Source organism: Ranitomeya variabilis, chromosome 5, assembly GCF_051348905.1.
Source record: "Ranitomeya variabilis isolate aRanVar5 chromosome 5, aRanVar5.hap1, whole genome shotgun sequence".
Taxonomy (NCBI): Eukaryota; Metazoa; Chordata; class Amphibia; order Anura; family Dendrobatidae; genus Ranitomeya; species Ranitomeya variabilis.
This window is the reverse complement of record NC_135236.1, coordinates 510,777,463-510,804,741: the sequence shown is the minus strand read 5'-3', so window position 1 is coordinate 510,804,741 and position 27,279 is coordinate 510,777,463. Positions and strand designations below refer to the sequence as shown.

Genomic DNA, 27,279 nt, shown 5'->3' with positions numbered 1-27,279 from the left:
AGTGTATCTTGCTGTAATATGTGTGTATATATATATATATATATATATATATATATATATATATATATATATATATATATATATACACTCACCGGCCACTTTATTAGGTACACCTGTCCAACTTCTTGTTAACACTTAATTTCTAATCAGCCAATCACATGGCGGCAACTCAGTGCATTTAGGCATGTAGACATGGTCAAGACAATCTCCTGCAGTTCAAACCGAGCATCAGTATGGGGAAGAAAGGTGATTTGAGTGCCTTTGAACGTGGCATGGTTGTTGGTGCCAGAAGGGCTGGTCTGAGTATTTCAGAAACTGCTGATCTACTGGGATTTTCACGCACAACCATCTCTAGGGTTTACAGAGAATGGTCCGAAAAAGAAAAAAAATCCAGTGAGCGGCAGTTCTGTGGGCGGAAATGCCTTGTTGATGCCAGAGGTCAGAGGAGAATGGGCAGACTGGTTCGAGCTGATAGAAAGGCAACAGTGACTCAAATCGCCACCCGTTACAACCAAGGTAGGCCTAAGAGCATCTCTGAACGCACAGTGCGTCGAACTTTGAGGCAGATGGGCTACAGCAGCAGAAGACCACACCGGGTACCACTCCTTTCAGCTAAGAACAGGAAACTGAGGCTACAATTTGTACAAGCTCATCGAAATTGGACAGTAGAAGATTGGAAAAACGTTGCTTGGTCTGATGAGTCTCGATTTCTGCTGCGACATTCGGATGGTAGGGTCAGAATTTGGCGTAAACAACATGAAAGAATGGATCCATCCTGCCTTGTATGGAGCATCTTTGGGATGTGCAGCCGACAAATCTGCGGCAACTGTGTGATGCCATCATGTCAATATGGACCAAAATCTCTGAGGAATGCTTCCAGCACCTTGTTGAATCTATGCCACGAAGAATTGAGGCAGTTCTGAAGGCAAAAGGGGGTCCAACCCGTTACTAGCATGGTGTACCTAATAAAGTGGCCGGTGAGTGTATATATATATAGAGAGAGAGAGAGAGAAGCTCTGGAAGGGACAGAGGCACACACAAAATAGGGCAGTACCGTCTGGAAAAGCGATAGGTATAAGCGATGGTGACACTCACCTAAAGGTGTTGTGTGCAGGCACAACACCAATAAAGGCATGGAAAGCTGCTGCCCCATGGCTGGAGGAATAGGTTCTTCCAGATGTATAATTGCAAAAATGGATGCTGGCACTTGGTTATAATACCTTGAGTTATGAACCGGTCCGTCACAGAAACACGTTGTCATTAATAAAAAACATTTTTGGAATCCCAAGGCTCTTCATTCCCGCAGCGCAACCCACCTAAACGTGCCAGCATCCATTTTTGCCGTTATATCTATATATACAATCCTGAACAATGAAATTGCAACACCAAGAAAGAAAAGTCGTGGAGTTCTGAAAATCATAAAAGTATAGACATGTTAGTGTTTCTTATCAGTGATGTTATTAATGGTTGTCTGAGGACTATTCTGCCACACTGAATCCACTTTGGCATTCTAATCATCAAGATCCACTTTTGGTAACTCCCTTTACAATTGCCGGCCAATGATGTCCCAGATGTGCTCGATGAGTGACAATTCTGAAGATGCTGAAGCCTGGCGTTGTTGTGTTGAAAAACGAGATTATAGGATATTGTGGAGAAATTGATTCCATCACCAAATCAATATAATGCTGAGCTGGAAGTGTACCTGGAATTAATACTATAGGAGTCCGGCTGCCATACATTATTCCACTTCACATCTTAATCCCGGGAGTAGGACCACTGTCTTTCCCTCTTGAAGTTGTTTAATTGACCTCATGCCGCCACTCTCAAAGACAATCATGGTACCGAGCATAACAGCAGTAAAGGCAGGAATAGAAGTCTATCCTTCTCAGCAATGAGTTCCACTTTTGTCTTGCATGCAATATAATACCCAGTGATTGGTCTGGCGACCATCTTGGGGAATGCCATAAAGAGTCCATCATGAGAGAACATAACACCAGAGTGAAGCCTTGGACACAGGAGCGAAGGCGTTTATGCAAGCCTGGACAACCACTGTTTACATATCCTGATGATTGGGAAGGGGTGATGTCATGAATGGTCGTTTGATGATTTAACGTTATGGTCCCAATTTTTGCTTATGTCAGCATGTAGAAACCCATATGGAATAACCCAATAATCGAATGTTTGCTGTATTGTTTATTTTTATTTTGTATTTCTAGGTTTAGGTTCCCTAAACATTCAGTCAGCCTATTTCATCAATGGGAAGATTTATTTCTTTATACAGTGCGTATTTTACCTGGGCATCTTATCTGTGACATTTTCTCCCATAAAGCAATATAATTGAATATGCCAAGCACACTTCTCCACGGGTACTTCTAATCAATTGATTAAAGCCCTACAATTTCAGCTTTTACATTACATTGAAAATGTAATTTAATTTGGTAAAATCAACCAGGTCACTTACTGGATAAACTGTATTTGAGCAAAGTGATTGCTTCTAGTACTCTCATTTATTTCTAAGCACAGGGACACGTCTCCAGCCTATCAGAGCTAGCATTATAAGCCGTTGTATCAAAAATTGTAAGTATGCTAGCATGTCCTCTGAGAAATGAAGCACCAAATCAGAACCCATAGTGAGCCGTGAAAGTGTGCAATATGCAATGCAGTTATATGGTTGTTATCAGTGGGCATATCGAGCCGTGAATTGGAAAATCAGGTTTGAAGAACATGGTTTAGTAGTGAAGATGACCTTTTTATAAGATCTATATTGTGTGTGTCCTTGGTTATATATATCTGAGGTTTATGTTAAGGATCACATGCGGATGTTTTGAATATCTCCATTCATGTTGTCACTTAGCAGTAAGACATGAAGGGAAAATTCCATCTTAAATAACCACAGAAATTTATAGATGGATAGATAGAATGGATATGGTAGATGGACAGATCCCTGGAACAAGGTAGATCAAGTGACAAAAGTATCCGGAGTTGTTATATTTGAATCACGTGTTTTACTTTTAAGTCCATTATCACGAGTGTTGGATATATAACAAAAAAGCCAAATGAAATAAAACTCCCAAGGCCTTGATTCTTGAAGACCAGCATTGTTCACGTCAGTCTGGACAAGGGGGCATGATGGATTCAGAGGTAATTGAATCATTAGAAGGCGCAAAACTCTAAAAAATGGTGTGGCATAAGGCACATCACGTCTTATCATGAATTAGTCAAATGTCCGTCTCTACGCCCCATACTGCCTCTGTCCCGCTTCTGGAATTATGCCAGTTTCCACCAATGTTTGTGAAACTAGTATGAAACTGCCATGAGTCACAAAATTTTGTGCCACCTCATGTTGCACAAAAATTTTCATGACATTTCAAACTGTTTTACAACTTTGCGTAAACTTTTTAATAAATTACCGCTGCTTAACGAGGCTTCATAAACCAGTCCAAAATGAAATAGACATATTCAGTCTAGTTGGCATAAACAAACAGCACTCATTACAATCCATATAACAGCAGGGTCTGCCTACAAGGTTCAGCGATGTTAAAGAAGAGCACAACACTGGAGGTCAGCTCCCCTTCAGAGCACACAGAACTGTGAGTCCAGAGACTAAACTTTTACCTCCTGGACCACACCCTAGGGTGGAGATATGGTGAACAGCTGTCCTGCCCAACTCTTTAGCTGTTCGAAAAAAATCTGGCCCTGTCATGGCTGATGAACCTTTTTCAGCACATAACATGCTGAAGCAAACTTCTAGGTTCATGTCACTGAAGCTAATAACCTCAGTGAAACATATCTCATCTTAAGTATATTACCAGTGACCTTCTTACAGGGCCCAAAACTTTATTTTTGCATTGGTGCTGATAGAAGTCTAGGCTTCATCCAATTTGGGCAACCCCATTACAGACGGTTAAGTTTGGGATGTGTATATGCATCATTGATGTGGTATATACCGTAATCTGACAATTTATACATGTGCGCAAAAATAAAAGTGCAGAATTAATGACTACTGCTTATCTGTCTGTAGGTCACCATATGGCAATCTTCTTTTACTCTTATGTATAGTTATGGTGGTATAAAAAACCTGTTTTCCTGTAGCACACACTAGGATTTTTTCCAATATCTTTGCTTTACAAATCGTCATTTTTATGAATGGACTGTCTGCCTACATTATGTCTGTGATCAATATGAATATGTCAGCAGTAAGCATATACAGCGTATTCCTATTTTATCTGCATTTTAGGTGCGAGTGTGAACTGTTAGTCACACTTTTAACGCAAATTTGTAAGTTATATTTAGAGGTCTATTTCTAGGCCTTAATTGAGCAGAGTGGGAGAGTTTTGTGAAGATTGTCACAGAGCAAAATCAACGTGAGCTTTTACTGTGATTTTCAATGAATGTATTTGTGTAGTATGTACCTGCAGAAAATGATAAGACCTTGTATTGCGAGTTGGGGGTGTATTATGTGTAGACGTGAATTTGTTGCTAGGCACCTAAAGAAGTCTTCCTTCTTTTCTTCAGAATCTCTTAACATGCAGCTGATTTAGGCATAAAAGGTATAAGAATAATAGACTCTGAGTAGGGTATAATGGTATTTGTTAACTTTTTCTTGCTGCCATAATTGGATTTCAAAGTCCACTAGGGAGTTTGTCAAGGTTTCATAGCTTTTTAAGACTAAAGGGAATCTGTCACCTCCTGGGACGCTTTTAAGCTATTACTATGGGAATGCAGGTAATAGAATGGTTAAAATACTCCTACCTGTATGCCTCATAGCTGCAATTTTGTTGCTGAGAAATAGGCTTTTATCTTTTATGTTAATTAGTTCTTCCAGGGTCCAGGGTGTACGGTGCCTGGAAGAAAACTCTGCTTCCGGAGTTAATTTGCGTACCACCCCCCTCCCATGCATGTCGCAGTACCATGTGATGTCCAGTTGTAGCATCGGAATCCCGATCCTGTGCCCTGCACTCACATGTTTATACTTACCTTTTTCGCCCTGCTATGGGCATTAGCTTCATTGTTTTTCTGCGAAAAACGCCAGCAACTAACATATATTGAGTGTCGGGACTTGGTTTGAACAGTCATTCTGTGCTGACAGAGTCCCTTTAAGAGGTTAATAAAATAAATACAATTTTAAAGTAAAAAAAATACAAAAGTTTTTTGTTTTGAGCTGAAAGTAATTTGCATTTAAAGCTTTAGGATTTTATCATCTTCTCAGAGCGATCCAATAACAATGTCTTTCTCTTGCTAAGGCAAGACAGCCAATATGGAAGTTGTTTTTGTGAATGACTTTCAGATACCGCTAGCTGCAATCACAGACCACACATTGTACACTCACGACTTTAGGGAAAATTGGAAATATTATATCAAATAATTAAAGTTTATACAGATATTCACAATTTACTGTATTTTCTAAACTCAGTAAAATCATAATGTCCTCATTCAATACATTAACAATTGTACTGTAATAACATTTTAAAAGGGCTGTGCAAAGCTAACATTGATTTAATCCTAAATATCTATGTAATGTAATAATCTAATTGTCTTTCTAACATACTTAAATTAAACAGTCCCTCCCTACCATTCCCTCGCTACACTGACTGCTTTTTTTTTCTTTTTACCAACTTCGTGTTTGATTCTTTGGTTGAGAATCCCCAGTGCATACTGGGAAATTCATATGAGATGTCTTCAGGGGACATTGCCGCAGCCTCTATCCCCAATGTGAAACGAAGAGACATCAGTGACATCCATTTCAGGGGCTGTGCTAATCTTTGGTCTAATGAGCATGCGTTGATTTTCAATTCCAACATATGCTCAGTAGAATGTTGTCACTGTGCAATATTCTTTTTAATGCACAGTGACAGTGCGCACCCTTCCCAATCTCTGATGACAAGTGATGAGCTGACTGTAGAGTGAACTGTCAGCACTGTAAGGAGAATACCTAGAAAGCAGAAGCCAGACTCAAGCCCTTAAGTAACGTCACTTTGGGGGGCTGGGTTGTTCTTTGTTTTTTCTGCTCGCTGGGTTGCAATGCGCACTGACAATCCACTTTCTCATCTGCTTGTCACTTCTCATTGGAGCCAATGAGAGAGTGCACTGCCACTATGCATTAAAAACAACATTGAACAGTGACAAGCTCCTACTTGGCATATGTCAGAATTGACAACAGACAGATGCTCAGTAGAGTAGGGACTAGCCTAGCCCCTAAAACTGACGTCAATGATGCTTCTTTCCAGGGTGGGGACAGAGGCTACGACCATGACAATAGCCTCTACCCCTGATGACATCGCTTTTGAGTACCCAGCACGCACTGGAGCTTCTCAAATGAAGCATAATTAAACAGGAAGTTGGTTAAAAAAGTAAATGAATCAAAGTAGAAAGGGAATAATATTAATTGAAGTATATTAGAACAGCAATTAAATTAATACTTTAAAAAGATGGGCATTTAGAATTAAATCAATGTTAGGGTACTGTCACACAGTACCATTTTGATCGCTACGACGGTAAGATTCGTGACGTTCTAGCGATATCGTTACGATATCGCAGTGTCTGACACGCAGCAGCGATCAGGGATCCTGCTGAGAATCGTACGTCGTAGCAGATCGTGTGGAACTTTCTTTCGTCGCTTGATCACCCGCTGACATCGCTGGATCGTTGTGTGTGACAGCGATCCAGCGATGTGTTCGCTTGTAACCAGGGTAAACATCGGGTAACTAAGCGCAGGGCCGCGCTTAGTAACCCGATGTTTACCGTGGTTACCAGCGTAAACGTAAAAAAACAAACAGTACATACTTACATTCCGGTGTCTGTCCTCCAGCGTCTCAGCTTCTCTCCACTGTGTGAGCGTCTGCCGGCCGGAAAGCGAGCACAGCGGTGACGTCTGACGTCACCGCTGTGCTTTCCGGCTATGGCGCTTACACAGTGGAGAGAAGCAGAACGCCGGGGACAGACACCGGAATGTAAGTATGTACTGTTTGTTTTTTTTACGTTTACGCTGGTAACCACGGTAAACATCGGGTTACTAAGCGCGGCCCTGCGCTTAGTTACCCGATGTTTACCCTGGTTACCGGGGACTTCGGCATCGCTCCAGCGCCGTGATTGCAACGTGTGACCGCAGTCTACGACGCTGGAGCGATATTCATACGATCGCTGCGACGTCACGGATCGTGCCGTCGTAGCGATCAAAATGGTACTGTGTGACAGTACCCTAATAGTTTTGGACTATCCCTTTAACTAGAAAGTATATTTTTGCTCATTAATCAAAGTTTGACTGTTCAGAGAACATGCATTGTTCTTTCACTTAGATTTTTGGATTTTCTTCATCCCTTTTATACTTGGGTCTAGAGAATAGCTAAGGTATGGCAGCCATTTTTGCTATGATGTAGCTACTATTCTGTCATAGTCATAGTATGTGCATAACTAGGGCTAAAATGTTTTATTCTGCTGTCTCAATCAATCTGGGCCATCAATCAATAGTAAACAATATTTCCTTAAATGAGAACGTGTCATCTTATTCATGCTGCCCGAACCATGGACAGCATAAATCCGAGAACAACCCTGCTATTTCAGTATATTTTATTCTGAAACACTGTGGCATATCAGAGAAAGCATAATTTGAATAGCCGGCCAAAGACTATGCCTCTTTGTTGACTAGTCCAAAGCAGGTCGCCGGTGGCTTCTCTCCAACCTGCTCCACTAGACTGACAGGTCTCTCCGTTTGTGTGAACATTCATGTTCTATCATTCTGTTGAATGTGGGAGTGGAGAAGCTTCCGTGACCAACTTCAGCCTAGTCATCTGAGACTCTTATGCCTGATTCATTTAAGACTGGCGTTGTACACATCAGTCTTAATAAATCAGGTGCCCCTTACTTCACAGTGCTCCTTGACTAAGAAGCACAGATCACTTAATGAATCTGGCGCATTTTACTTCACCAGTAATCTTACCCCAGTTGAGGGCCTAGAGTAAGATTTATAGCATAACCTACACCACATTCGGTCATGATTTTGATGCTCCCTTTCCATCCTTGATCCACACGCTTTGACGGAGTGAGCTGGGACTGACTGAAAATGCCAGTGGTTGCTAAATTTTTGCGCAACTTCAGATTTTTCAAAGCGTTTTATGCCATTTTTCTGGTGTACGCACTTTGTTGAATCGGAGCCTTGGTCAACTTTTCAAAGTATTCTTTCTCTGTAACACCTCAGTGTGTTGTATGTTGTGCAAAGGTCGGGCAGCATGAATCAGATGTCAAGTACCTTTTAATTGATAGATAAATAGTCCTTCCCTCTAAATGTGAGACGCCATAAGTACATTTCTTCACACTTTTTGCTTTTCATTAATCTTACCAAGTAAAATATGTGAGTCATTTTCAATATTTGTGTGGGGATGCTGCCTATTTGGGCAAGTTACTCCCGAAAACGTCTCAGTTACCTCCCGCTTTACGTAATGCAAACAGACAGTGAGAGTGTAGCGGAAACAGGCACTCTAGGTACCAGCTGCTTTCTGTAATTAGAGAGCTATATTTAGCTTGTGTTCCCAGAGCATGGAGCTAAGTCCTACGCACATCACAAGGAGGGAGGGAAGCGAGATGTGATACACAAGACAGAGCTTGGGCCTCCTCTTTGTGCTGTGTGAATAGTGGAACCTGTTTTAACACCTCTGCTGCCATTCATCCCGTCTGTCATAGTCCTGTGGAAATGATTAGGTTAAAAAAAATTAAGCTTGGTGATGCTGGAAGCATACACCTCTGGAAATGTACAAGGCCATTATCCGATCTTCAGAAGTAAGCTGTGATTTCATGTCAGATAAAGAAAAGGCCTCTCTTCACTTTATTAGATTACCCATAATGAAGTGGCCCTTTCTGGCAAACATCAAGTGCATCTTAATGAGAATGAGAAGGATGGCTCTGAATGACAAACCAAACTTGTAAACGGCTTCATTGCATCACCAAACAATCATTAGAAATATATTGGAGATGTACGTTGGTCGATATTTAGCAGCTTTCTCAGTCCTGCTTTCTTTAATATAGTTGCGTTAATCATTCCAGCATTTTATAGATGCTATAAAATTGGTTAGTTGATCTAAATGTGCCATCAGCTCAGGTTGGGTATACTTGTGCCATTGTTCCCTACATTCAGCAGCCTTTACACCTTGTAAAATGGGCAGATCCATAAAAAGTTACCAAATTGACAAATCCAACGTTCACAGAGTGCAGACTACGGGTCTCCTTTCCCGTAATCAAAAGCCTTATAGGCAAGTATGAGGCTGGTGAGATCATCTTTGGAGACCTGACCTAGATGCTATCCATCCATCTATCCATCATGATATATCTTTAGCAGTGTTATCTTTTAAAAACAAACCACAATGTAACGACCCAGGCCATGATAAAAGGACACTCTTATTGGCTGCCGCATGGCGGCTTATGGATATGTGCTCCAAACATGTAGTAAAAATGAGATGTGACTGAAGCCTAAATGTTTGCTCTATGTCTAGATCTCACATCATTACTTAACTGCAGGTATGGAGTAGGATAAGAGCATTTGGATGTCAACATGGCCAACACTGTTTCGACAGATATTTGCCTCCAAGCAGATATTAATTCCTCCCTGAATATTATCACTTTTTTGCATTTGCGGTTAATAAAATTTTGAGCATTTTACATTGCAAGGCTATGGTTTGAGTCACATTAGCTAGTAAGACAAAAAATCTTCAAAATATTGGTTTCTTTAGGGAGGTAGTAAGCGCAGAAGTAAAGGAATTGGATATCAGAAGGGTCGAACGAACATTTTACCATATCTGTGGAGATAGACGCTGTCACCCACTGATTGTTAGCCATAAGCTGGGATGGAAGGTATGGACATCGAATGATAGACAATAGGTTTAGGAAGAGGGTCAATTGGCTAAGCATGGAGATATGTGGTATAGTATTGTCACAGCAGTAGGGAGGTGTTGGGGGTAGTCCTTGGAGTTAGTGAAATTGTGGTTCTGATATACTTTGAGGAGGGACCTAATAAACCTTTAGGCTCTACAAGACAAGAATTTATATGGTGGCTTGTCACTAGACAGTAACTTTCTGTTTTGGCCCACATTTAATATCTTCTGCCTCTGAGCTGTGGGACATTGGCTAGAATGAGTTGTGAAGGGCAGAATAACGCTTGATTTTTGGGGCATTACGGACCACCCCACCACTCAGGGTGATTTTACATATTGATGAGAAATTGTTCTTTGAAAAGGTTTAGCTCCCATTGAGGTCACCTGGATGTTATAATTATACACAATTTTTGTACTGTTTGCCAATAAATGGCTGCTGTTATCAATTAACCCCTTTCTGACCTCAGACGGGATAGTACGTCCGAGGTCAGATACCCCACTTTGACGCAGGGCTCCGGCGGTGAGACCGCATCAAAGCCGGGACATGTCAGCCATGGAGGCTATTGAAGCATGGCAAAAGTAAATAAAAAAAGTAAAAAACAATGTTAAAAAAATAAAAAAAAATAAAAGTTTAAATCACCCCCCTTTCGCCCCATTCAAAATAAATCAATAAAAAAAAAATCAAACCTGCACATATTTGGTATCGCCGCGTTCAGAATCGGCCGATCTATCAATAAAAAAAAAGCATTAACCTGATCACTAAACAGCGTAGCTAGAAAAATATTTGAAACGCCAGAATTACGTTTTTTTGGTCGCCGCGACATTGCATTAAAATGCAATAACGGGCGATCAAAAGAATGTATCTGCATCAAAATGGTATCATTAAAAATGCCAGCTCAGCACGCAAAAAATAAGCCCTAAACCAACCCCAGATCATAAAAAATGGAGACGCTACGGGTATCAGAAAATGGCGCAATTTTTTTTTTTTTTTAGCAAAGTTTGGAATTTTTTTTTACCACTTAGATAAAAAATAACCTAGTCATGTTAGGTGTCTATGAACTCATACTGACCTGGAGAATCATAAAGGCAGGTCAGTTTTAGCATTTAGTGAACCTAGCAAAAAAGCCAAACAAAAAACAAGTGTGGGACTGCACTTTTTTTGCAATTTCACCGCACTTGGAATTTTTTTCCCGTTTTCTAGTACACGACATGCTAAAACCAATGATGTTGTTCAAAAGTACAACTTGTTTCACAAAAAATAAGCCCTCACATGGCCAAATTGACGGAAAAATAAAAAAGTTATGGCTCTGGGAAGGAGGGGAGCGAAAAACGAACACGGAAAAAACGGAAAATCCCAAGGTCATGAAGGGGTTAAACCATCCAAGACTTCATCTGCAGGGATAGTTTCCAAGAGAGTTGAGAAAATCTAAGTCCATAACATCTTAAGTTTTGTTCATCCCAAGTATATGAAATCCGGTGCCAGTAAGAATATCCTATACAGGGCTGACTAGATTGCAGTATTTCAATTCACCCTAATGTGCACTTTAATAAAGCAAGAAGGAACAGATGGGTTGCCTCTAAAGGTTTGCTATGTTCCCCTTCGGTGATGATCATTAATATTCTGAATATTTTAGTTATTTCGCAGATGGGAACACTTTGAATTGCTCTTGGTGTTCTTCTTGCACAGGTAGGCTTGTATAATCCGAACAAGCACTCCGCACGCTGCCCAGCCAAACAAATCTTTAATCACACTAATGACTGAGCTCTTAAAACATCTGTTGGGATTGTTCATCTGAATATTGAGTTGAATCGATTTTTAATACTACGCCTCATAAGCCCTGTATTTTCTATCTAATGTGAAAGGACAAACCTAATTTCAATTGATTTTCAATGTCATTTTTTTTTCTTAGCTTTGCTGAAATCAAATTTGTTTTCTTATCTTGGCACAAATTCGTTTAAAATGTACAGTTTTAGCAAGAGATGGGAACGTGAATGAAACCAAGATCGTATTGCTGGGTGTAAAGTGTTGCACATTAGCCTACTAAAAAAATAGGCTTTGCATCAAGCACAGACCATTAATCTATCACACATTATCTCGTGGAGAGGGATTCTGTAAATAGGACTAAAATAGAGGCAGACATTTATAAAGACGGCCGCGTGATTTGCGGCTGTTAGACAGCCACAACACATGGGGTGATTGCCTACCAAACAGGCAATCCCACGTATGTGTTGCTGCTAACAGCCGCGAATCATGCAGCCGTGGGGACTTGAACATATTATCCGAGCACGCCCAAGATACTCGGATAATGCCCGAACAGGCTCGGACAACACATTATCTGAGCATGTTCGCTCATCACTATTCTACAAGTTAAATTATCTGTGTATCTGTGGCTAGCATTAGGTTTCCTTAGTGGTCATCTAGTGAAATGCTGTTAGGTTATGTGCAATTTGATATGTCACAGAATGGTCTTCCAGTGTTGGGAATAGTTTTCTATTTTAATGCTGGGAATAGATAGCATACAATGTTCCCAGTCTGGCAACTCATAATAGCTAAATGCGTATGAATGCAATAGGAGCCTTTGATGCCCAGGCTACTGCAGAATTTGGTATTGGAGAGTGTTAAAGGGATCGTCTGCCATAACACTTAAAAATGACTATACATTTATCACCTATAGTCACCATTAGAATTGAATGAATATATTCCAATTTGGTTGACGGATATGAATTTAACATATTGGTGCCATATTGCTACCCTATTTGTGTCGAATTTGTTTGATGATTGGTTCCGAACATATTCGGTAATTTCTACTCCCATTGACTCCAATGACATACGGCTATGTTCCACGAATATTGCAAAAACAATATTCGCTGCCAATCGTAATCGGAACCGAATTTTGAAAAATTTGCTCAACTGTAGTCCTCATATGTATTGTGCATTGGGGAGAGCAGAGGTAAGTCTTAACCTTGCCTCTCCTGCCTTTGCTATGCAGGGGAGGCATGGTTTATACTTCCCATTGCTACCTATGCCACTGCGATATTGGATGCAGGAGGACCGGAAGCCTAGTCTCAGCGGAAGAGACAGTGGGAGGCAAAAAAAGCATCCGGTAGAGTGATGACACATGACAAACTGTATAATGCCCCTAAGTGCCAGCATGCAGGGTCGCTTGAAACTGATCATACAGTTAAGACTGCTATCCCTCCCAACCTAATTCCCAAATACATGGGAACCCTAGGTTCAGCCATTGGAGAATGGGGAGGCACCCCCATTCACATGACATGGTCTGCTCTCAGTATCCCACCAAAATTGATGGGTCAGCCATTTAATGTGTGTGATCAGGTTTACATTGGAAAGTGTGCCCAGCTTGCTTTTCTTTTTTAGGATCTGCAGCTCTGTCCACTTTTTCTCTGGATTGGCAAAATGCATGTTTTGCACTCCCAGTGGTATGGAGTAATATGTTAGCCCCCTTACTTATCAGGTCATTTATGCTTTGAAAGTGCAGTCTTGACTTTTGGAACATATATTTTTTTCTGTGCTAGATGTCGGAGGCCTCCAAAGCTATTCATTTGTGCTGTCAATAATGGGATTTTCCTTATGCCCTGTAGTGCGAGTCATTTTGCTTATCATCATGTGTCTTTTGCTTCTCTTTTAGGAGCCTGGTGAGGAGTCTCTGTCGCTGGACTTCCCCGAGATCGATCTGTCCCAGTTGGATGCCAGTGATTTTGACACTAACAGCTGCTTTAATGAGTTACAGTGGTGTAATGATCAGTCGGAGAATGAGTCCAGCCAGTACAGCACCGATGACTCCGAGCTATTTCAGGTGAATACTGACTCTTTACATATCCGCTTATTTTAAATAGCTCATTGGAAAGATATATGGTCCATACAGCTACTAATACTTAAATATAGACATAGATTGACTGGTTATGGGAACACCAAGAGGCTACTGGGCGGATCGGTGTTACTCCCTTCACGAGGATCCTTATCTTAAGCAGGTTTATGCTGGCCAGTGAACAATGGGCGCTCAATTAAGGCTCCATGCATCTCTGGGGATAAACAATCGTTAATACGATGTAACACATCCCGTATTGGGAGATTTTTAGGCTCCTTCTTCAGCTGATCACTGCTATGTTTACATGGACCAGTGATCGGGAGCAATCGTTACAAAGTATAGCATAAGTACATCCTTTCTTTTTCTATTATGGTATTTTCCTCCCAACCAATTAGTTTGTTTCCATCATCAGGTTTGGATTACGCTGAGGACTATTGAATGAATTTTCCACCTAAATTTAAGGTTCTCATTTGTCAGCATGGATTTAGACTCTCTGAGGATCTGTTAAATGCACCGTACAGCCTGTTTGGGAGTTTGGGTTTAAACACCTCTGATGTCTCGGAGACTGCAGCAAAGTCTGTAAGAAGACTAAGGGGATTTGGGAGCTAGGTTACCAGCAGGTTACAGAAAACGCAAGCATCAAACTCTGGAAATGGCTTAGAGTTTGAAACGAAATTGCCGAAGAAGTGGAAAGCTTTTCCTCTTTGTGGAATAAACAAATCAATTCCATCTCGATCTCTCAATAAACCCAGGCTCTGCTTTAGAGCACTCATCTGGGTACTGGGAGACATAAACGTGAAACGGTCTGAAAGTCCACATAAAATATAAGTGCACTGCTTGTTTCACAGCAGTTTTCAGTCCCCATTTTTCATGAGCTAATACACTGTATGACAAAATGTCTCATACCGACAACCTATAAATCTGTTGCTGTAGGTCAGACGTCCCTTTTTAGGAATAAATCCTGCAGTGTGCATTGTAGATATTGATTTTATCATTATTAAGGTGATCTAACCATAGTGTGTAGCCGACTCTAAACATGAGTGACGTGTATATTTACTCTTACTTTATAAATTGTCTTTCTAGTGAATATAACCCGTTAACATTGGGAAATAGTCAGAACAAGAATATAACCATAACAAATTAGAAGCGGAGAGCAATGTGCATAATCACCTTGAGGTTCATATTAGAATTATGGAACAATATTAAGAATTCGTAGAACAAGAGGAAATTTGTGTTAAAGCTGACCATACGTGCCAAATAGCTGTGTCTCTCTACCACCCCTTCCCTCATAGGCATGTATGCCAGATGGCTGTCTCTCCCAACCAACCCTTCCCTCATACGCATACATGCCAGATAGCTGTCCCTCCAGAACAACCCTTCCCTCATACACAGACATGCCAGATAGCTATCTCTCCCGACCATCCCTTCCCTTATACACATACATGTCAGATAACTGTTCTGACGACCACCCCTTACCTCTTGGCATACATGCCAGATGGCGGTCTCTCCCGACTACATCTTACCTCATACACATACATACCAGACAGCTGTCTCTCCCGACCATACCTTACTTTATAAGCATCATGCCAGATAGTTATCTCTCCTGGCCACACCTTTCCTCATACACATACATGGTAGATATCTGCCTTTCCTGACCACACCTTCCCTCATACACATACATAGCAGATATCTGCCTCTCCTGACCACACTTTCCCTCATACACATACATAGCAGATATCTGCCTCTCCTGACCACTCCTTCCATCATACGCATACATGCCAGACAGCTGTCTCTCCAGAACAACCCTTCCCTCATACATATACATGCCAGACAGCTATCTCTCCCGACCATACCTTACTTCATAAGAATACATGGCAGATATTTGCCTCTCCTGACCACCCCTTCCATCATACACATACACATGGCAGATAACTGTCTCTCCTGACCACCCCTTCCGTCATACACATACACATGGCAGATAACTGTCTCTCCTGACCACATGTTCTGTCATACACATACATGGCAGATATTTGTCTCTCCTGACCACACCTTAGGACAGCTCCATACACTTTTTTGAGAACTGAGCAGAGCTCGGTTGGGATGGGGCCTGGCCAAGTACACCTGACAAATTCATCACTGGCTATCATACATTTATGTTCCTTAGCACAGCATCTAAAAGATGTACATGCCTTTTAATGAATTTGGGGTATCTTATTCCGGCACACTCAATCAAGACTAGTGTACAAAACATCAGTCATGATGAATCTGAGCCTTAGTATCTTTATCTGCATTTTTACTTGAAAGGCTAATTTTGGCTAAAGGGCATGGCTTGGTTTAGCTTGATGTAAGTTAATACCCACCAACTTGCCAGAGAAACTCCTTCCCTCTTGTTCATACACTTAAGGTGGCCACACATTGGACAAACTCGGGCTGAGTCTGCAAAACTTGTCAGAACTGGCTAACCCAACTAATATGGCGGATGTCAGATAAAAGAAGGACTGGGCATATTCATTTTAACAAGCTAGATCCTTTGCTCTCAAGAAAGATAAGAGATGTGAAAGGCAGTGGCTTACTCTTCTCTCGAGAACACGGAGAATCTGTTTTTTTCGTGATGAGTCTTTGGCTGTAGACATTATATGGTAATTGGGTGTATGACTAGTGAAATGACATTAATGAAGCTGGATAATACATGCTGGAAATTAGAACATTTGATTAGCTGCATTCTGCTTTTTGCATTATAATGTGGAGATTAAAAGAGTAGATCTGACAAACTGTACCACAACCATCTCGGTTCATAATAGATCTGTTACATACCTCACCAAAAGATCATTCCTCTTTGGGGGGTTTTTATAGATGGGCTTCAAAATGTGACATCCTGTAATTAAGCCATCCATATCACATCCATTTTAGTTTTGCTATACTATTATATAACTGTGATGAGCAGAACTCCTCTAATAAATCGGACATAAATATACTGTATATATACCATACATAGTGCTAAATATTAATGCCACTTTTTCTCTTTTCAGATGGATGGAGAAAATGAGGCCTTACTGGCGGCCCTCACACAGACACTAGATGATTTTCAGGAAGATGATATCAACTTCTCAGCCTTCATATCCTCTGAAGATGGGGACATCTACCCCGCACCTGCCCTTTCGCCAAAACCCAGCCGCCCAGCTGAGTTCCCTAAGGGTCTAGAAACTGAAGATGAGCTGTCTATAGTAAGAATCACTTCCTACTGTTTAAAGTGGAAATGGATGAGGCCCTGAATAGCCGCCTGCATGGGTATGATAGGCACCAAAGGTCTGAATTTTTTCATTTAAGGCTTTAAAAATATACAAAACTCATCCATATGTTGTTTGTGTAATATGTTCTTACTAGTATCCAGGACCTAGATAATTTCTTTTTAAGGGGCAGTTCACATGTTCACGCACATGGGACAGTCTTACAATACCCTAGAACTGGCTGCTGGAATTATATGTATGACATGATGTTTTATTTGCAGGGGATAATGTAATTTGGCGATAAACACAGAAGTTTCAATTGTCCAGTTCCATGTAATATTACTACAAAGCTGTAACCAGCTCCTAAAACTATGAGAGCCAGATTTGTTTATTATGGTTTTATATTAAATTCTCCCCATATAATCATTGCGGTTGTGTCTCTAGGTAATATTAAAGAGGCTGCATTATTGACTATAATTAATAGTTACAGGTTCTTCTCACAAAATTAGAATATCATCAAAAAGTTAATTTATTTCAGTTCTTCAATACAAAAAGTGAATTTCATATTTTATATAGAGTCATTACAAACAGAGTGATCTATTTCAAGTGTTTTTTTCTGTTAATGTTGATGATTATGGCTTACAGCCAATGAAAACCCAAAAGTCATTATCTCAGTAAATTAGAATAATTAACAAAAATCACCTGCAAAGGCTTCCTAAGCGTTAAAAATATACCTTAGTCTCTTTCAATAGGCTCCACAATCATGGGGAAGACTGCTGACTTGACAGACGTCCATTAGGCAGTCATTGACACACTCCAGAAGGAAAGTAAATTTTGCATTTTATTTGGAAATCAAAGTCTCCAGAGTTTGGAGGAAGAGCGGAGAGACCACAATCCAAGCTACTTGAGGTCTAGTGTGATGTTTCCACAATCACTAATGGTTTTGGCAGCCATGTCATCTGCTGGTGTACGTCCACTGTGTTTTATCAAAACCAAAGTCAGCGCAGCTATCTACCAGGAAATTGTAGATCACTTTATGCTTCCCTCTGCCGAAAAGCTTTTTTGGAGATGTAAATTTCATTCTCCAGCAGGACTTGGCACCTGTCCACACTGCCAAAAGTGCCAATACCTGGTTTAAAAATAACAGCACTCTGCTTGATTGGCCAGCAAACTCTTCTGACCTTAACCCCATAGAGAATCTATGGGGTATTGTCCAGAGGAAGATGAGAGACACCAGATCCAACAATGCAGATGAGCTGAATGCTGCTATCAAAGCCACCTGGGCTTCCATAACACCTCAGCAGTGCCACAGGCACCATACCACGCAGCATTGATGCAGTAATTGATGCCAAAGTTGCCCCGACCAAGTATTGAGTGCATTTACTGAAAATACATTTCAAGTAGGCCAACATTTGGGATTTTAAAATCATTTTTTAAGCTGGTGTTATAAAGTATTCTTATTTACTGAGATAATGATTTTGGGTGATCTATTCCAAGTGCTTATTTCTGTTAATGTTGATGATTATGGCTTACAGCCAATGAAAACCCAAAATCATTATCTCAGTAAATTAGAATACTTTATAACACCAGCTTAAAAAATGATTTTAAAATCCCAAATGTTGGCCTACTTGAAATGTATTTTCAGTAAATGCACTCAATACTTGGTCGGGGCAACTTTGGCATCAATTACTGCATCAATGCTGCGTGGTATGGTGCCTGTGGCACTGCTGAGGTGTTATGGAAGCCCAGGTGGCTTTGATAGCAGCATTCAGCTCATCTGCATTGTTGGATCTGGTGTCTCTCATCTTCCTCTGGAAAATACCCCATAGATTCTCTATGGGGTTAAGGTCAGAAGAGTTTGCTGGCCAATCAAGCACAGTGCTGTTATTTTTAAACCAGGTATTGGTACTTTTGGCAGTGTGGACAGGTGCCAAGTCCTGCTGGAGAATGAAAGTTACATCTCCAAAAAAGCTTTTCGGCAGAGGGAAGCATAAAGTGATCTACAATTTCCTGGTAGATAGCTGCGCTGACTTTGGTTTTGATAAAACACAGTGGACCTACACCAGCAGATGACATGGCTGCCAAAACCATTAGTGATTGTGGAAACATCACACTAGACCTCAAGTAGCTTGGATTGTGGTCTCTCCGCTCTTCCTCCAAACTCTGGAGACTTTGATTTCCAAATGAAATGCAAAATTTACTTTCCTTCTGGAGTGTGTCAATGACTGCCTTCTGGACGTCTGTCAAGTCAGCAGTCTTCCCCATGATTGTGGAGCCTATTGAAAGAGACTAAGGGATATTTTTAACGCTTAGGAAGCCTTTGCAGGTGATTTTTGTTAATTATTCTAATTTACTGAGATAATGACTTTTGGGTTTTCATTGGCTGTAAGCCATAATCATCAACATTAACAGAAATAAGCACTTGGAATAGATCACTCTGTAATGACTCTATCTAATATATGAGTTTCACTTTTTGTCTTGAAGAACTGAAATAAACTAACTTTTTGATGATATTCTAATTTTGTGAGAAGCACCTGTATATTCATTTTTTCTCTTAAATTCATGTCCTTAGTGTATTTCAATTTTAGTGTGGAGTAAATTGTAACAATTACATTTCTCCATTATAGCTATCTTTTCATTGGGAGTTAAGCCTTACAGGGACACTTTAAAAGTAGTCCAGTTAAAATTACTATGCGGATTGAATAATGAGGGATGGCACATGGTTCATTTCTTGGATTTAACTAGCATGAGGCCCTGTTGATATCACATTTTGTGTTGACAATTAAACATATGCGTTTAACATTTACCCTAAAACGTAGACAGAAGTATACAGTTTTATGCCTGTGTCTGCGTCCTTTAATTGTAAAAAGGTACAGAAACATTAATGATGAGTGAACGTGCTGGTATAAGGTGTTATCCAAGCATGCTCGTGTGCTAACCGAGTGTTTTCGGCATGCTTGAAAACTATGTCCGAGTCCTCGCAGCTGAATGTCTCGTGGCTCTTAGACAACCGCAACACATGCAGGGATTGCCCGTTTATTATTCAATCCCCGCATGTGTTGTGGCTGTCTAAGAGCCGCGAGACATTCAGCTGCCAGGACTCGAGCATATTTTCGAGCACGACGAAGACATTTTTTTTGCTCTATCTCCTACCGAAAAGAAATTAAAAGCATATACATTTAAATTAGTTTTCCACTTGTCTTAATATGGACCCCAAATACTCTGAATACCAATAACAAAGCAGGTAACCTCCCCTGCCAGGTACAGCACTAGCTCCTCGCTGTTGTTTGGGCCTCAGAATTTTGGCTGCAATTTTTTTTCAAGGATATTCACTCGCCAAACAGCATAAACATGATGTGAGCAGGGCCTAAGGCTACATTCACATTTGGCACTGTAAGTCACTTCATTGTGGTTTCCATTCACGACAGAAACCACAATACAATTTGCACAGAGCCTAACATTTTTCCTTAAAATTTTGTGTTTTGTTTTTTTGCAAAATAAGGCATTTGTAAGTAGTAATTTAAATATATAAACACCCACATCATGCTGTGTGTGTGTGTATATATATATATATATATATATATATATATATACAGCTCTGGCAGAAATTAAGAGACCACTGCAAAATGTTCAGTTTGTCTGATTTTTCTCTTTATAGGTATATTTTTGAGTAAAATGTAAATTGTTCTTTTGTTCTATAAACTTCTGACATGTCTCCGAATTTCCTAACAATAAATGTTGTATTTTTTTGCTGACAAAGAAAAATGGTCAAAATTAAGAAAAAACCCCAGTGCTTTCAGACCTCATATAATGCAAAGAAAACAAGTTCATAATCATTTAGAAACAACAATACTAATGTTTTAACTCGGGAAGAGTTCAGAAATCAATATTTTGTGGAATAACCATGATTTTTAATCCCAGCTTTCATGCGTCTTGGCATGATTTCCACCACTCTTTCACACTGCACCTGGCGCAAAAATGTAAGCAGTTCTTCTTTGTTTGATGGCTTGTGACTATCCATCATCCTCTTGATTACATTCCAGAGGTTTTCAGTGGGGTTCAGGTCTGGAGATTGGGCTGCCTATGACAGGATTTTGATGTGGTGGTCTCTTAATTTTTGCCAGAGCTGAATATGTTCAAAGGGCTATCAGACGGCATAAAAAGCATATTTCCATGTCTGAAATGAAAATACCTGTCCCTCTGCGGTGGTTACAACTGGATAGAAGTTTAGAAACAGCCAATGGCTATGATGGGCATCAGCGGCGGACATACTATTGTTCCAACCTGTGCCACCACACAGGGGCCTAAGAGCTAAAGGGACCCACTTCTACCTCCAAATCAGGTGCAATTGTGCATTATGATATATGACTGCAAAGCGCCCATATATTGTTCTTATACAAGGACCCTTTTCTGTCTGTGACCGCTCCTGATAGGAATACCCCTTTAAAAAAGTAAACGGCCTACTGCCAACTTACTAACCGCATATGACATTATTCATAAATAGAAGAAAATGTATATTGTTCCCGATCATTTCTTGGTAGCTGTGTAGTCCACTTACATATATGATGTACGCAAGTGGTGTCGTGATCCGGACAATTTTTTCTCGCTGCCATATAAATAAGACACGTTACGTATTAATATCCAATTATTAGACTGGGTGATGTCTCCACATTTGCTGTGTTCAGTTCGCTTATGCAACTAAAGACATGCCAGTATCTTAGTGCCGTGCTTATAACATGTACTTATGATTTTCTCATTGTCAATGTATGGTCTCTGATGTGTCTTCACTTCATGTTTTACAGCTTAGGAAGTTGCTTCTTTCTCCTGCACAGACGCCCACAGGCTCTGATGCACACAATGACAGCAGTTCTCGACATCAAGGAACCTCAAAGGTCCGTCTTCAGCGGCAATGTTTGAAGGTAAAGTCAGCCTCGTACTCTCGTTAATGTTGGCAGTGTGATGGTGTATTAAAAGTTTTTATCTCTTTGTTTTTATCATTGTGTATGACCACATTCTTAAAGTGTGACTGTCATTTTATAAAAGATTTATACATGATAGTTGCTGTATAGCTTTGTTGGTCAGTGATGGTTCCGGTCCTGAGACCTTCTCCGATTGGTCAAAACACCGCTCTGAAGTGCTCAGCTCCTGTATGAAGTGCACACAGAGTGGTGGAGTCGCTCAACAATACATCTATGGGTTCATACATTACTTACTGCTGAGTCTGTACAGTGCTCTGTGCACACAGCTCAAGCAGCAGCTGCACACTCAGAGTGGTGTTTTCACTGATCAGTGGTTCTCGGCAGCACTATACAGATCCCCAAATGTTATGCCCAAGGGTTTGGAATATTATGAAAGGTCAAAACTCAACAAGCATTATAAACACAAAATGACCCAACCCGCATAATTAAAGCCTAACCTTTAACCTAATGTAGGGTAGTATCCTCATCGGCGAGAGTGGGTGTCAGCATGTGACAAGATGAGCCCCGCAGTAAAGTGCTAGAGGGCAAAGTATAAATTATAATAAAGTGCATATATAAGGTATAGTACAAAAGCGTTTCTAAACTGAAAGCATCTCCAGTCTTTCCATTATCCATACAGATATTAGTGTGGTCATATGCTATAATAGTTTGTGAAACTTTTTAAAAGCTTATATTAAAGCATCCAGCAAATATAACAGTTTAGATACCGTTTGGAGAGTGGACCTAATCGGCCAATATAACAGTTTAGATACCGTTTGGAGAGTGGACCTAATCGGCCATTATAACAGTTTAGATACACTTTGGAGAGTGGACCTAATCGGCCAATATAACAGTTTAGATACACTTTGGAGAGTGGACCTAATCGGCCAATATAACAGTTTAGATACACTTTGGAGAGTGGACCTAATCGGCCAATATAACAGTTTAGATACACTTTGGAGAGTGGACCTAATCGGCTAATATAGCAATTTAGATACACTTTGGAGAGTGGACCTAGTCGGCCAATATAACAGTGTAGATTCACTTTGGAGAGTGGACCTAATCGGCCAATATAACAGTTTAGATACACTTTGGAGAGTGGACCTAATCGGCCAATATAACAGTTTAGATACACCTTGGAGAGTGGACCTAATCGGCCAATATAACAGTTTAGATACACTTTGGAGAGTGGACCTAATCGGCTAATATAGCAATTTAGATACACTTTGGAGAGTGGACCTAATCGTCCAATATAACAGTTTACACTTTTGAGAGTGGACCCATTCGGCCAACATAGCAGTTCAAATACACCATGGAGAGTTGGAGCCATTTATGTCGACAGATGCTGGTTATTTCCGATCATGAGTTGTAATAACAAAAACTCTCTTGCAGGTGGAGAGTCCAACAGAAAGACTGACTTGCATTCCTCAAGCACAGGGCAGAAGCTGTAGTGAACTACACAGACATTTGGTATCAACCCCGTGTGTCCCTCAACCTGCAGTTAAGGATGAAAGCAATACAGGAGAAAATGATCTGAATGAAGAGGAGCTCAGCGAAGATGAGTCTGGGAGCTCCTGGCCATTGTATACTTTACAGGAACAGGATCCACAGTTCACCTGTGAGAAGGAAAAGAAAGCAGTGGTAGACCTCATCCGGTATATGCACACCTACTGCCTTCCACCCAAAAAGCATCATAGTGATGAGAAGCACCAGCAATCTAACAGTCTCTTAAAGAGAGCTAAAAGTGGTTCCACACAAACCCTACATAATTGTGGAAGCAAAGTGAACTTGGCAAATGCCAAAGGAAACTGTCTTACACTGGGCATCTTTAAAAGGGCAAAGCGAGCCCACTCTGGGTCCTCAATATTGAAAGAACTCCTAGCGAGAGACATTTGTGAGGACGTGAGCAAGCCATATCGGCTGGCACAGCCAGTATATGCAGCATTCTCAAATTTATTTTGCAGTCGTCTGCCACAAGATAAAATAGAAGGGGGGTTAGAGAAGGGGATTAAACCTGTATTGGAGAAAACTGAAAAGCAATATCTGGCTCTCAAGAAAGAGGGCCGATGTATGGGAGCAGGTTCTGGAAGCTCAGCACATATTGCTCAAGAGCAGGTGACCAATAAATCTGCCTCTAAGCAGGAATGCTCTGTTTATGTGAGACGTTCGAGCAGACTAAATCCAGAGTTCTGGTTTACTGAAACCTCTCCACAGACATGTATAGCACGAACGGATGCGGACAGCCTGCTCCCGGCAGCACAGAACCTCTGTTTGACAGTGGAACCTTTTGTTGATGATGAGCAGGTTGCTGAAATTGAAGTTGGAGAGTCAAATGAAGCAAATGGCCAAACAGAACTGGATAGAGCTCTACAGGATTTAGACATCCTTCAGAGTGATACCCTAGAAGTACAGCGTGACATTGCCAATCAACAGTGTCATCCGCAAGGTAAGGCAGATCCGAAAACCATGATGTGCTGTGTAATCCAAGGGTTTAATCTGACTGATAGCAAGGTGTGATTTAGTTTTCTATAGTGCCAGTTTGGACAAGACCAGAATGAACAAGGTAATAAACTTAAACCTTCAAAGGACTAGGTCTCTGTTCACATCTGTATCACAGAAAATATCCTCTTTCACTCAATTTGAAATTGGCGACATTGCTGCCCACCAGGAGGGACAGTTACAGAGAAAATTGACTGCCAAGGAAAGATGCTGCATCCACCATGCTACACTTTGGGTATGGTGTACTTCTGGTGATGCGCCAAACATACCTTTTGAAATTATGGCCAATAAGATCAACTTTGGAGTCTTCAGAGCGTAACTTGTTTTCCCACATGCTTTTGGCAGACATAGATTACGGCAATACATGACTGAGCTTGGATGGTTTTTTTTTGTAAGAAAAGGCTTCCATCTTGACACTGTACCCACTGGCCAGACATATGAAGAATACGAGAGCTTGATGTCACATGCTTTGTGCAACCAGTACTTATTGGAACTTGCTGCAGCTCCTTTAATGTTGCTGTAGGTTTCTTGGCTGCCTCCTGGACCAATTTACTTCTTGTCTTTTCATCAATTTTTGAGGAACATCCAGTTTTAGGTAAATGTCACTGTTGTGGCAAATTTAAAGGGGTGTCCAAAAGAACACTGATTTAATCCTAAATCTCTGTTTAATATAATAATGTAATCTAACTAAAAATACTCCACCACTCCCTCTCTACTCCCTCTATCTTCTTTTTTTTTCACCAACTTCCTGTTTGTTGATACTTGGTTTGAGAATCCCCAGTGCATGCTGGCATACTCTGAGAAGGCTGCTGTCTTTGGCACAGCTTAAGTCCCTATCCAAAAAAATAAGCATCAGTGATGTCCATTTCAGGGGCTAGTCTAGTCTTTGCTCTCCTGAGCATATGCTGGTGTTTACTTCCGACGTATGCTTAGTTGGATATTTTGCCGACTTCTCACTTCTCATCAGAACCGATGTGGGAGTGCACTGTTACTGTGCATTGAAAAAAATATTGCACAATGTCAAAAACATACATTGGTAATGACTAATGATGCATGCTCAGTAGAGCAGGGACTAGCCCAGCCCCAGAGACGGAAGTCACTGATAACACTTCATTTCAGGGAGGATACAGAAGCTGAGGCAGTGACTGCAGTCTTTTCCCCATGATGATGTCTTGTTTGAGTATCCCACCATGTACTGGGTATTCCCAAACATAGTGCCATCAATCAGGAAGCCGGTAAAAGAAAAAAAAAATAAAGCAGTTAGAGAGAGTAGAGAGGGAACGGTAGGGAATTTTTAATTAAAGTATATTAGAAAATAATGTGATTATTACACTTAATAGAGACTTAGGATTAAATCAGTGTTAGTTTTGGATCACACCATCTAACACCTTTGAAATTTTTTTTGTACCCTTCTCCCTGATTGATAACTTTCAACAATGAGATCCCTTTGTTAAGTTGTAAGCTGATTTTTGTTACCCTTTTCTATGTTGTAAGCTGATTTTTGTAACATGAAACTAAAAAAGTCATTAAATTCCTACTAGAAAAGCTAGACTTTCTATGGGGTTAATCAGACTCCCTTCACATGAACGCATCGACATCCCCAGTTATCAGACGGTGTTCACACTTATGCAACCATAAGTTCATTTTAGATTTGTTATTTTCTCACAGATTAAAAGTAGAAAAAGTTCTAAAGTGATTCTTTTTGGTATTTTTGACATGACAAAAATATGTATTTTAACAGGATTGTGTAGACTTTTTATATCCACTGTATATTATCAAAACTACAGCAGGAAGCCTAGAAATTTTTCAGAGGGGCTTTGTGCTCTGACTCAATATTGGTGCACTGTGATCAGGCTTCACTATTATGATAGTCTCATGACAAATCAAATGAGCAATGAGAATGGCAATGCGTAGCATGGCAATGAATATTAATGAAAAAGCAGAAAAATTAGCATACCGCAAAAGAAAATGAAAAGGAGTGGTAAATGGCCCCAGGGTCACAATCAATGTCAACTACTTTGTATAGAGTAGCAAAATAGGAGGGGATATCGGGAGAGAGGGATACTTTCTCTCAACAGTGTACTTTAAACAATCACCCTACCCGACCTCGGATGTTGGCAAAATTGGTGCCCCCACTTGGCAGTTTGTCAGGGTAATGACACATGGATATCACTCCTTTACATTTTTTTTTTTTTTTGGGGGGGGATGTTCATATTTTTACCTTTTTAATTAATATTGATAAAGAATATATTTTATTTGGTGGTTGGTTGTTAGACACCTTCATTTCCTCCAGTCATATTTACCTAGTCAGACAACAAGCTTCAGAATTCATTGTCAGAACTTATACAAAGAGAAAGGATCAGTGTGGGTTTCTGCATCCACATTTAATAATCCTTTCTCGCATAGTACAGGTAATTGGGATTTCGGCATTCGAGTGAGACCTAGTGTTCTCATTAATGCACCTTTTAGTTTCCTATAGGCTTTAGCACCATCCAGTGGAGAAAATGAGTATTGCTCCTAGATGTATTTCATTATATTCCAATAATATAATTTACTTTTATACTTTCAGATAATACCGGATGCTCGCCATTGTCTCCAACTGAAACGTAAGCATTTTATATACTCCTGTCTTATATGCAATCATCAGCTATTTTTTACAAGCCAATTTTATATATTTTTTTCCATTTTGAAATTCCTGGCATGCTGTCTTTGATGATGAAGCACCTATAAGAAAGAAACACAAGGGCCTTCCTCAGTTTATCCACAAATGCCCATTGCGGAAATTAATCAACTGTACCAATATAATTCTTCATGTTATCCATTTTGCCCTACATGCTCAGTGTTTCACACTGCCACCTTGTGGTAAAAGAGTTCCCTTTTGTATTTACCCTTCTAGGCCTTTTTC

At 40.4% G+C, this 27,279-nt stretch overlaps 1 protein-coding gene across 4 annotated transcripts in view; it reads left to right on the top strand.

The window, feature by feature from the left end:
• PPARGC1B (PPARG coactivator 1 beta) overlaps nucleotides 1-27,279 on the top strand; it is a 101,720-nt gene that overhangs the window by 60,298 nt on the left and 14,143 nt on the right. For all 4 annotated transcript variants that reach the window (XM_077265747.1, XM_077265748.1, XM_077265749.1 and 1 more), the window contains exons 2-6: nucleotides 13,511-13,678; nucleotides 16,720-16,914; nucleotides 21,720-21,836; nucleotides 23,268-24,321; nucleotides 26,944-26,980. In XM_077265747.1, the coding sequence (XP_077121862.1) occupies nucleotides 13,511-13,678; nucleotides 16,720-16,914; nucleotides 21,720-21,836; nucleotides 23,268-24,321; nucleotides 26,944-26,980 (1,571 nt within the window). The remainder of the gene's footprint in view (nucleotides 1-13,510; nucleotides 13,679-16,719; nucleotides 16,915-21,719; nucleotides 21,837-23,267; nucleotides 24,322-26,943; nucleotides 26,981-27,279) is intronic.